Source organism: Pundamilia nyererei, unplaced genomic scaffold (genome assembly GCF_000239375.1).
Source record: "Pundamilia nyererei isolate P.nyererei 1_Seehausen unplaced genomic scaffold, PunNye1.0 scaffold00013, whole genome shotgun sequence".
NCBI classification, from domain to species: Eukaryota; Metazoa; Chordata; class Actinopteri; order Cichliformes; family Cichlidae; genus Pundamilia; species Pundamilia nyererei.
Window position 1 is genome coordinate 5,553,479 of NW_005187414.1, and position 13,179 is coordinate 5,566,657.

Sequence of the window (13,179 nt, forward strand, 5' to 3'; positions counted from 1 at the left end):
CAGTGTGTGAATGTGAGAGTGAATGAATAGTGGCATTGTAAAGCGCTTTGGGTGCCTTGAAAAGCGCTATATAAATCCAATCCATTATTATGTCCTGGAGAAAATTCTGACACAGATGAAGGCCCTAGCATGAGTAGTGGTCAGAAGAAAGCAAAAAATGTACACTACGGACAAACCGAGCCAATCCCGCTATACCTGGGGCACGGGGAAAAATAATCAATATGCTTTTTGTGACATTTTTGTTTGGTGGTGTGCCGCATGATTTTTCTGATGTGAAATATATGCCGTGGCTCCAAAGGTTTGGGAAAACACTAATTTAGACTTTTAATTATTCCTCAACTCAAGGCTCACTTAATTCTGCTTTTAATGAGCGATGAACTTCTTCCGATTTAAACCCTAATATTATTTATTTGTATTTTATTCATTTTAATGCACTATATTCTGTGGAATTTGTTACAATACACTCAAAAAACAGATTCAGGTCCTCCTTTCAAAGAACACATGCAAATTATGTTAGTTGTTCACAAATGCAATTAAAAAATACCAAATTAATTTGATTTTCTTTGTATAAACCTAAAATTATTCAAAACCAGGTGAGGCTGATTCTAATATATATGAGAGGTATAAAAAAAACTATTTCATTACCCTTCTGTGTTTAATAATCAAGATTCAAGTACTGCTGGAGTAATGTGATACATTTGTGGTAGAAGCCTTATAAGTAACCACATCTGTGTAGCGGTAGTGTATAAAGACAGCCGTTCTGCTGTTGTAGACGCTCAGCAATGACATACAATTAGTTAAACTGTACTTCTTCTCATTGACAGGTTTAATGAGAGGTGAAGCAGGCACAAGTATTAATTGAATGTTTTAGGGCGTTTCTATATCCAGTGGATAACTGATGGAGTGGAAATGAAGCTCTGGCATGTGCACACAGTTCGACAAGGACTGAGAAGTCAGGCAGGATACAGATTTACTACAGCACACATTTGAATTTGGCTATGACTTGGAATTTTTCTCTGGAACAATCTGAGTAGGCATGGCACGCACTGTCCCTGGGACCATAAGAGACTTATACAGTTAAATGTAGATATTATGAACAAAGAAACTTTTGTTATTGCAAGAAAAGACTAAGGAATTCGGGAACTTACAGATCTGAAGTGGGACAATATAAGAACAATTTGGTGAGCACAGCTCAGCCAGTATGAATGCCACCTCAGGTATAAAGTGTGTTAATTGGGTGAGACAGCTTCGAGCCTTAAATGGTTGGATAGAAAGGAGCTTGTGACTAACATCTTGTGACTGAACTACCATTTAAGGTAGGCAATATATCAGATCTAACATGACTACACACTGACGGAGGGAATATGAGAGTTAAGTTAGCTGTAGTGGAAAGTGCACTGTTTGAATTCATGCAAGCATCCATCAGCAGCAATATTCACTTAAGTGTACAAAAGCTGAACTGAAGATATTTAAACAACCTGAGGTTCAGTTCGTCATGACTTGTGTGACTTCACAACACAAGTCATCCTTAACCACTTAGCAGTCCAATTAGTCCCCTAAACCATCCAATGTACCGTGGGCGGTACGTCCGACTGCTAACAGGTTAACCACTCAACACTCACATAGAAGAGAGAACTAAATTGAGGGATGTGGGATGGAGGGCTATATACATTTTGGAAAAGACCAAATTTAATACAGATATATAGTTGTTATGAAAAATCCCATTCTACGCCAAATCCAGTTCAGGTGATTGTGGTAATGGACCATGAAATTGTTTGCAACCATCAAAAACAGCAATATCCACGCTGAAAAAACAATGCTCCCTGTCTGCATTACTGTGCGTCACAACAACACGAGGTCAGGAACACAAAGTAAATTAACCAAAGCTGCCAAACTGCTACCAATGTAGGGGCAATGTGGTAAGCAGAGAACAAGCAGAATGAAACTACAGTACTAATGCCACCTGCCATTTTAAATTCCATTGTAATTGGTGCCAGGCGTTTAATACTATAAGCAGCGCCAGACGTTTAAAACATGTGATGGCACCAGGCTTTTAATAAGGGCGATGCGGGCAAAGACAGCTGGCTGTGTAGTGTAATGGGTAAGGCAAATACCTTTCATGACAATCTGGGGTTTACTATAGGGAACGTAAGAGAACCCTATAAATGAGTTTATCACTCAATTAAGGGATAATTGTATTTAGCATGAGTGATGTATCGATTCACAATGCAGATACGGATTATATGATTAAAAAAATATATCAAAATTTAGACTTTTAAATTTATTTGGTGATTCTACATACTTCAAACCTTATGTATATAAACACTGTGTATTAAGAAAAGAATATAGCCAAGGTAACACCACATCATCACATTTCTTGAAATTGCACATCATGAGTGAGTTATGGTTCCAAGGTAGAACCTTAGCAGACAGTGAACATACACACGGTAGTCTGCTGTCTATTATAAAAATGGAAACAGTTTACAAAATAAATATCATACACAATTGAAAATGACCATTAACTCACATGGTTACTTTTTTGTAGTCTGTTACAATAGGAATCAAAAAGCTGGTTTATTACACTTAAACATCAGCTTCAATTTTCAGACCAGGAACTTTGACTTTCTTTATATATTTTTTAAACCCATTATGATTATTAGATGACAGTGAACAAGTAAGTTTCTAATTGTTAAGAATAACCCATAGCTGGACTGCCAAATTGGATCATTTTACTTTGGTTAATAAAAAAAAGTCCAACAAGAGCAAATCTCAACTCATTTGATTGAAATGGGAAGTGAAGGAAACGACTAGCAGTCCAGATAAAGTTCATACTAATTTAAATGATGCCAAAAAGGTGAGAAGATCTATGAGGATATCAGCTGCTATACTAGTTCTTTTGGGATTGGGTGGATCAGGTTGACAGCCTTTTCAAAATGGCATCCAATTAAGAGAAATGAAGAGAAACGGCAGGTGGTGATATTAAAATGGCAGCAGAGAGAATGACACAAATTATGACCCCAACAGCTTTCTGTGTAAATGAAGACTGCCTGATTTATAAAGCATGTTTTTGGATGGGCCCAACTGGCCAGGAATGGGGTTTGTGACTAATGCTAACACTGTGCCTGCCTGAAACACTGCAAAGGTCTGTTTATAAGTGATTCTAAGCGAATGGGCTTTATATATTTGATCTAAAGAATTTGCATTCATATTTCTGTCTTTATATAAAACCGGCACATACAGTAGTATTAAGGTCCAGCACACCAGTAAAAAGGCTTTTGTCCAAATCTTAACCAAGCTGACAAAAATACCATAACTCTAATCACCAGAATCATGCTTCAAGCAGACATAGATCACATTATGTAGTCGGAAGCACTGCACTTCAATGTTTGCTGTTCTATAAGCCTGCAAATTTTTTTGTTGCTTAGTTTGGTTGATTAGCTTTCTAGTTATTAGTTTTAGTAATTCAGAAACTTTACAGATAATATGCTTTTTACACTGGTGGTATCATTCCTGGTCACAGGAATAATGATGATTATGGATTAGACATCGCAAAAGAAGTAGTTTTGGTTAAGCAATACCAATGGTTCTAAAAGAAAGAAAGAAACCATAGAGAAAAACTCTTTTCTCATTGCTCTATTCAGCTGAGTCAGGCAAAAACCATTACACCTTACTGATCCCTTTATTAAATCAATACAACTCACTAAGGAGGAGCTGCAAATAAAGAGAAGCAGACTAGATAAAAGGATTAAAAACTTCAAAAAGTCAATGTGGAGTAAACAAAAAAAAAAAAAAAAGGAAAAGGAAAACTTCTTCTTCTTCTTTGTAATCACATTGTGAAAGGAAACGAGGCTGGATTTTGGATCAGTTGAGCATTGGTCATGTAAGACCTAGTGCCTAAAACAAAGGATGCTAATATATGGCAGCGCTTGCAGAGTGTCACACAAATTGGCACCCATGTTATGCTTTAAACAAATAAAATTGTGTTACATTAGGCAAACTGTATTTTTCATATTTCACAATATGCCTTAAAAGTCCACATGTGCTACACAAAATAATCTAGTACCTCTTCACATTTAGGATTTAGGATTTTCAGTTTCAGGTGGGTCATTAAAGGCACCCTGTTGAGTTTCTGCTACGATCTCTAAAGAACAAACTTTTTATATGGGATTTATATGGGTTGTTATATGGGAGTCAAAATCATAGACCGTATAAAAGGTGGGTATAGGTGCTGTGATATTACCCATCGGTTTTGGAGCCTCAATATGGGAGTTTCTGCCATCATCATCTTGGTTGGAAACAATGAAAAGAAATTACATGACGAGGAGGCCCTAGTCTGACTGAAAACTGCATGCTCACGAGCTAACAACTTGATACTGGCAAGTTATTAGCCAATAAGCATACAATTTCCTACCACAGATAGTCGTTCATTTTGAAACACACTAAGGCCGAGACTTGCAAAATAGGCTCAAATTGTTTTAATTCAGTGTGACCCAAATTTGACTAAGCCAATAAAGTAAGTAAGAAATTTAGAGAGAGAGTGTTTATATAAAGGTCAAGCCAAAAAGCGGTTTTCCTATATACGTTCCATAGACCCATTCCCATTTTAAGGCCTTTAGACAGAATTAAGTTATAAGGCACTTTGATATTGGATCTATTTTTACAACCTATAAGCTAAATCCATGTGTTTTTTATTGTCCATAGCCACAGTCCTGCTGTTACTTTCAGGTTACTGTTTGGAATAAAAGTACATAAAAACAATAGCAGAGTGCTAGCAAAGGCAGTGAAGAATACAAAAACTAGTAACTTGCATTCTGTGCAAGTTACTGATGTGTATTTTTTTTGCATGAGAGAACAAATCAATATGCTATTGATTGGTAGCTGTTTGCTAGTTACATTGCAAATACATCCTGTATGGCAGTGTTTCGAATGGTAGACACAGACGAGTTTTTGCATGTCAGTGTAGGGGCTTTCTAGTCTTCCTTCTGCACATTGTGTCAGACTGTGGGCCTGGTGGTAGAGACACCACACACTTTGTGGTGTCAATGATCTCCTGTTGGGAGGCTACATAATGAGTCCCACTGTGTATTTGCCTCTTTTACATCTCAAATCTGGCTGTGGGGCCTGATGATGCTTTTTTAAGCACTTGTTCATTTTTAAAAAGGAAGTGTGTGGAAAAATATGAACTATATGGTAATGTGTTCGCTTAACCTTTGAGTGGGTTAAAAGGAACCTCTAGAAGTCTATGAATAGAGACTTTGTGTGAATTCAGTAAGAATTGTAACTCATGTATTCGCTCTTATTTTGTGTGCAAATCTACAACTACAATGGAATAAACCTTCACATCAGAAAATCTGGATTTTATTTGCTCTTGACATTTGCACATCAAATTTTTTCCTCAGCTCATCCTGCCAGGATGAGCTCAGTTAATCATTTACATTCCTCCCTTCCCCAGCTTCTATTTCTATGAGCTATATATACCCATTTCACGCAGCATTTCTGCAGCTGCATGTTTATCACTGCAGTCCAGGTTCATTCTAGTGGACTCAGGTGTGTGGCAGCCAGTCCATTAAGCGTTGCAGGACACTGGTCGACTCTTAACACCCTATTCCACCAGTCCAATCCCCTAAATCCTTTGGAGTGCTTTGTGCTATTGGTCATGTCGGTTGAGAGTGAAAATACTGTGGCTAAAGCTGTGGTACCTAATATTCCTGTGTGAGGCAGACATGGGTGATTTATTATTATCTAACGATGAATTTTACAAGAGTTGGGAATTGAGGCCAAGGTCAGTGGATCAAATGGATTTGTGTTTAGCAAAAATGGCAGACTGATCCAGGAGCTAAGCTCAATCCTTTGGTGTGATGATATAAATGCAGATCTACCACAGGAATACAAGCAAGCTTGCTGTCAATTAACAGAAACACATGCACACCCACATTAGCTGCCTGCTTTGGGTTTTTCCTACGAAACTGCACATGCGTCTATGAATGACTGAACTGAAATTTATATGTATATTAAAATATTATGTATATGGTACTATTCGGTACAATTCACTTACAAATCCCTCAACATTCTGGTCCTTCGGTACCTATCTGACCTGCTGCACCCATACAAACAGTCTCTAATGCAATGGGCCTGCTTTTGTCCCACGCACCACCCTCCACACCTCTGGGGACAGAGCCTTCAGTGTGGCAGGCCCCACCCTCTGGAACTCTCTGTAATCTGAACTTTGAAACACCCCACACTGAACTCTTAAGGAACCTCTCAAAAATAATCTCTTCAACAAAGCGTTCACCCTCCAGCCTTTTTGTTTACTTATATACTTTTGTAAAGCATGTAAACACCCTTGGGTTTCTTGAAAGGTGCTAAACAAGTTCATTTTTTTTATTACTTTTGGATTCTTCTATTTTAATTTTAGTTCTACGTGCTTTTTGTTAAGAACGGAGCAAATTTTAAAAAGTATCTAAAATAATGCAAGCTTTCTATCATGCATTGTCTTTCCATGCTGAATGCATTTTTTGCCCTTACCTCATATTCCACATACTCCTCCTCCTCCACCTCATAGGAAACCGTTTGGATCTTGATGTGTTCGCCGTCCTCCAGCAGCTTCGTCTGGGGTTCTTCCGTGCTGGGCGTGTCTGCCCCTGTTGTGTTGGACACCTCCTTTGCCTTTTTCTCAGTGAAGGTGGTCTCACAGCACTCATTTCTGTATTCCTTAGCCTTAATGCTGCCACTGTCCTCCTTGTATAGGATGAAATTGGGTCTGTAGAAGGCTTCTACTGCCAGATGTAGCGAGGTGGCATCCAAAAACTGCTGGGATTTCACCTTCCCGTTGGTATTGTAACTTCCGCTCACTGCATTGCCATTACTCACTTTTCCTCCTCCTCCACCTTCACCTCCTCCACCTCCTCCTCCAGCGAAGTAGTTTATAATGTTTTCCTGGTAATGATTGTTGGGGAATTCTCCTCCGTAACCATTGATCATGTGTTTACTGTTTTTGTCCAGCAATGGATTTTGGAGTTCACTGAGATTCTCCATAATCAGCAGGGGTAAAAAAGTGGAAGGAGCTTCTCGGTGACAGCAGGGAGATGAAAGAGTGATGTGAAAGAGGCTCCTCGGTGACTGGTTTATGTCAGTGAAGGAGTTAATGGCATTAAGCACTCTGAGACCTAGAGGAAAAAGAAACAGCAATAGAGACGGGGAGCGTTTTTAGAGTCAGTGGAAAACTTGGAAGGAGAATTTTATTTGTCATGTACCAGCAGGTAGCAGTTACTCAAATCTCGCTCGCATCAGATCAAAGTTTAGCTGTCGTTTCCTCGGCAGAAACAAATTTTACAACATTCTGCTTGTCGAGAGGTGCACCCTGCAGACGACTCAATTAAGTTTAATTTGCTTCCTTGCTCTAGACACATAAAGTAACATGAACACACACACACACACACACACACTGGAGTATTAACAGCAGTACATCATAGAAATTTCCATCTACTAAAAATATCAACCTCCACCATCAGTGTCCATGTGTTCTCTGTCCACCTAATTTGATTTTTATCACTACATTGTTTATAGAGATCATTGGGGTGTCATTACTGTCACAGTCTGATCCTGATAAGCTGAGGCCTCCTACCCATATAAAGCTCAGAAGGCTCCCATGTATGTATAAATTTATGACTCATTATACTAAAATCAGTTACACATCGGCTATGAAATGTACGATAAATAAAATCGGTTGACGATGGACATAACACAGCGGGTAGAGCATTAAAAATGACTTGCTAGTATTCTGTAACTGTATTGTGATGATTCATAATAGTGGTTCACACATTTATCTTACACTCGAACACACGAATTACTGCTTCTGGGGGTCACAACCCCCCCTGAAAAAATATGGTATAAAATCTGTGCCAAATCAAACATGTGGATACATTCACTGTAGAGACCCTTTGAGAAATAAGGGAACATGCAGAATGTTCCCAAAGACTTAAATGGCCTCATTAGTTAGGGAGCAAATAATGATCCCGTGTTAACAGGAGTTACCTGGTGTTTGAGTAGACTCCAAGTTGGATACATGTAAATGCAGATTTTAAAATAATTCTTATTTTGATTGTGTATAAACCTGCAGTTTAGAAGTGGGTTTTGAATTTAACATTCTTAAATATTATACTTTAATAAACAGTTTCTCATAAGTTTATATCCAGACATAAATTACATTTGTAATTGGCTTCCATATATCTATATTTTAGGAGCGGGAACTATGTATATAAATATAGTTGTTATATCTGTTTAAAAATCTGGGATTCTGCCATGAATGTATACTGCAGATGTGCAGCCTTAAATAGCTACAGGCTTGTAATACTGAAGCCAACATTGATTATTAGCATTATAAACATGTATAATATTGATGCCAATCATGCAGTGCAAAGCTAAGAAAAGTGTGAGCTTCAGAGGATGGACCAAATACTTAACACCAGACTCATAGGCCTTAGTCAGTCCTAAAAAGCAATCCAAACCAAATTACAAACTTCCCCCCTTCCCAGCTATTTCCATACTGCAAAAATAGTCCAGAGTTTTCTGCCTCCCAGTCAGCACCCTGAACTCTTGTCTGATTAATCTGCGTTTAAAATAGAAATGCCAAGAGCAGATTATTTCTGGGGGGTCCTGACCCCAATCATGTATATCTGGCTTGCTGGCGTATTTCTAAATGCTTGAAGGTAATGTATTTCCAATTGAAGACAACAAGATTACACAAAATGCAAACTGGCATTATGGTGATGGGATAAGGATAATAGTCTGTCAGTTCATAGGTTAATAATGTCACGGAAGATTCGTGTACTTTCTTTGTAGATTGATTGTGGTTGTAAAGCACTGGTGATCATATTAGAATAACGTTTAATTCTTCATACTGTGTAGGCTTTTGTGTTCTGTGCCATACATTTATTCCTCCCTTAGAGGAAGATGAGAGATGATCAGGAGAAGTTGTGAAAATAGTTAGGCTTTGTTTTTGTTTTTTCTGACAAATAATTCATCTCAAAACAGGCAGTTGTTTTTGGAATAAACTCTAGAACAAAAGAACAAAAGCCCCTATAAAAGTCCAACATACTCAGGTTCCTGGAGGGGAAACTGATTTAGAATCACCTAAAGACTCTTTCTATTAACATTTCTTCTCTTTATTCCTCCATCCATGCTTTGTATGTAACAGCTCCCTCATTATACTCTGTACACTCTTTAATTTGCTGCGTATTCATCACTTCCTTCTCAGATTCCCCGACTCCCCTTCCCTTATTTACTTTATATGTTGCAGTTTTCTTTCTTTCGCTTCCTCAAATTACCTCGATGTAGGATTTTTGTTAGCTATCCTTTTTATGTTTTCTGCGCCATGAATAAAACACAAGCCCCATGCTCCCAGATTTCCTGAAGCTCTGTAAGCACTGGACAGCCAGCAAAGTTTTCATGGTTCCTCCCTGTTGGACCTCCTGCGTCTGAATATGCTGACATTGTTGTTCCATGCCAGTGCTCCTTTTGGTCCGCGCATACCCCTGGGGATCACATACTTCTTCAGTTCGTCAGATAAGTGTGAGTACCTTGTAAAAAAAGATGAGCCGGCCCTGGGATTGCCAAATACTTTAGATGCTGATGTTGTGTGTGTTACGTGCTGTTGTTTAAGTAGCAGGATGCTCTCTGACCCATGTGTGCTTAAGTGTCAAAAATCCACAGCTAGCAGCCCTGACAGCTACAAGCATTGCTGAAAATCAGCTGTAATCTCCCTGGTGGGGTTAATGAATAATCCATGCAGATTTTGTGGACACAAAGTTAATTTATATTTTAGTATTTCTACTGCTTTATATTAATTGGTTCCAACAGGGAGTGAGTGATAAACGTTACATAACACACCCCATGTCCAAGTGTTTTCAAAATGTCAAAGGACATCAAAGGATCAAGACTTAAAGGGGCCACAAATAGCATTTTAACATCAATAAATCACGACTGCATTAATACTAAAGTACAGCTGCGATTACCATAATCATGTGGGACAGCCACCAAGCCTGAGAGCTTCAATGGGATAGTAGTGAGTAGGCTCTGTTGAAGGCAAAGTTGAATGAAACCTCAGCTGAGTGAAATTGTATGTACCCTTCAACCAGTGACTGGTTGGGTATACAACTTATGGTGGTGGTGGGAGGTAGTTATTGGGGTTATGTCATCGCTACATTTACTAAATCTGCCAGATGAATTGGAGTGCACTCTACCTCATAGAACACATTACCCCAACAGAACACTTCACTTTCAGACTGCTGGCTTATTTGTGGTTTCTAGGATATTTAAAAGTAGAGTATGAGGCAGAGACTTCAGCTTTCAGGCTCCTCTTCTGTCGAACAGGCTCCCAGTTTGGGATTCAGGAGACAAACACCCTCTTTACTTTTAGGGTTAGGCTTCCCGCGATGCACTGTGTATTTCTTCTTCATTCCCCTTTCATTACTCACTATGTGTTTATACACCACTCTGCATTTAATCATTATTTATTGGGGGTGGGGGGCAAGTTAGGGAGGTTGCCCCCTCCTTCCTATATGTCCTGGAGGAAGCAGCTTGAGGTGACTGTTGTTGTGATTTGACGCTCTATAAATGAAATAGAATTGAACAGAGTCCATTAAAAGCTAGAGTAACATAAAAAAGACAATTGAATTTGCTGTTAATTCATTTGGAACCAACTAACTAAAATTTTAGCAAATGTAAATTTAATCAGACCAGCAATCACAGCGGCAGACGGGATCATTTTTCCCCGTTAAAAGTAACATTACCAAAAATCAGTTTGGACAAACAAAAATCTGTCGTATTTACCAAAAACAATTAGCAGCTAACTTACAGCTATTCTTTTGTTAAAAACGCAAAGTTTGCGTCACTGAGTGAATTTGCTCCGATAACGGCTAAATGGGATTTCCATCTTCCAAAAAGGTACACAAGATTTTGTGACAGATGGTGGAGTCTAATACGCAAATTAACATTTTGCTTTCTTTTGTGTCCAAACACACCAGTGCATCAGCTAATGCAAAAATAAATGCTAAATAATTCACTCTGACGTGGGCTGAGGAACGAGATATGATGGGCTGTGATGCACACAGCCCAAAAAAACATTTCCTCTAAACTTCCCAGCTTTTGCTTCTGTAAAAACTCCCACTCTGCACAAAGCTACGAGCTGACAGCGGATTACTTTTCGTGTCATTACTTAGGGATGCTCTGAGTAATCTTTTTGGTGCTGTCATCCTTGCAAATACATTGCTGCCACAATGCTGGTGCAGAGCAAGGGTTATTTGGCTGCAAACAGGAATTAAAGTGTGAATACAGTATTTTAGTGCAAGCCGAAGACAACTCAGTATGGGTGATGATAAATGCTGAAGAAATAACCACAGATTTGTGTGTTTATTTATGTGCGCGCATTTGTTTGTTGGAGGATGTGTATTGTGCGTGTGCGGCTGTGAGTAAATAAACGTGTGTATGAGTGGGTGGAGGTGTTTGGAAAGGAAGGGAGAGTAGCAAAGAGACAGAGAGAGAAGATGGGTGGGAGAAAGCGAGAGAGAGAGATCACACTTTTGTGCGATTCTCTGGTCGAGTGCATTTGGGCATGTTGGCGGGCAGCAGAGGTTATGGAGTCGTAAGGAGCTGGGAGGTATAGCTGAAAGCGAATGAGGCAGAGCAATCGTTGTTGCAAGGGAAACAGTTCAGCATGAGAGCGACAGAACAAGAGGGGGCCTGTGTGCTGCAGTGCTGCCGTGTAAGACATCTCAGAGGTGTCTGACAAGGGGTTAAAAGATTAGAGAACAACCTGTAAGAATACAGGTGCGTGAGGGTAAGAATGAGGCTGTGGCACTGCTAACATGTCAGACACGCTGATACGTCTGTGCGCTCCAACCCCATTAGACTCCAGTCAGCACAATCAATTTTCCCATGTCAGCCCATTGCCAATCAACCTTGGACCTCTGACCCTGAAGCCAAGCGTGGGCATTTTCAGCCGGCGGCGAAGAGCAGCTGAATACCAATGTGTCTCATCCGTCGGCCACGTTTACCAATCCGTTCCATCCAGACTGCGTCTCTCACAGCTTTTCCTGTGCACCGCATGTAGAGATCTGCTCGCTGCACCCGACAACAACAACTTCATCTTCCTGTAATTTAATTTAGAGGCAGCGGCTGGCATATAATATGCATAATAAGGTAGCGCCCGGCAGTTATTGATGATCACAAATCGGGATAATGCACGAGATCTTATTGCTGAAAATGCAAATACCAACATAGGCTACATTTGTCAGTGAATCTTACTCCCGGCCTCAGCACGTGAAGGTCCACTGACAGATTAGGAGACAGAAAATGACAAAGTGAAGTAACTGACTTAACACCATGTTGACTGATCATTTTATGAACTATTATCTTCAAAGGAGACTGTGTAAAATGCCATAATCCACTTGAAATTAATCTGAAGCCTATTCCTGTTACAGCAGCCACTGCTGTCCCTTCTGTCTACATGTCTATCTGTGAGCTGATAAAGCATTAAACCCTTAGCAAGTTCCCTTTAACATAGAAGTCGGGGCTCCTCTGAAGCCCCTGAGCTCATCATCTGGCTTACTGTCTTCCACACCTTTGTTGGTTGATTTAAAGTGTTCTTCAGTATGTTAATCCACCATCTCTGTTACGTGTTTGAATAATTCACTGGTTGGGCGTTGCAAAAAGCAGCCGTGTATGCCTCTGCTGGAGTGTTTTGTTGTTTATGAGATGCAGGCTCTGGCTAAGTTGCCTTTGTTGTTGCCTATTGATCACTATCTCCATTAGCAGATGATAGCAACATTTAGGTTGTTTCTAGTCTGTAGCACTCATTTCTAAACGTGCTTGTTATTCTGCCGATAGACAGATGAATGAATGTACAGTAACAGAATGAGAATCATCTCCTTTTAAAAAATACAAAAAAATAACAAACAATAAAAACAAGACAAGGTGGAAGCTGAAACGTACCACTTTTCTCAGTTCCATCTATTAAAGCAGTTAAAGCAGAGATCAGGCCTGACTTTGCTTGTGCTACCCCAATTATTAAAGGCACCAGGGGTAGATCAGAGGGAGGGGGCAGTCTCTATCTGTGTGTGTGTGTGTGTGTGTGTGTGTGTGTGTGTGTGTGTGTGTGTGTGTGTGTGTGTGTGTGTGTGT

At 39.6% G+C, this 13,179-nt stretch overlaps 1 protein-coding gene across 1 annotated transcript in view; it reads right to left on the reverse strand.

The window, feature by feature from the left end:
• The window catches only part of syndig1l (synapse differentiation inducing 1-like), a 38,893-nt gene that overhangs the window by 24,562 nt on the left and 1,152 nt on the right, over positions 1-13,179 (reverse strand). Inside the window, exon 2 of the mRNA XM_005724998.1 lies at positions 6,526-7,166. Coding sequence (XP_005725055.1) covers positions 6,526-7,035 — 510 coding nt within the window. The 5' untranslated portion in view covers positions 7,036-7,166. The remainder of the gene's footprint in view (positions 1-6,525; positions 7,167-13,179) is intronic.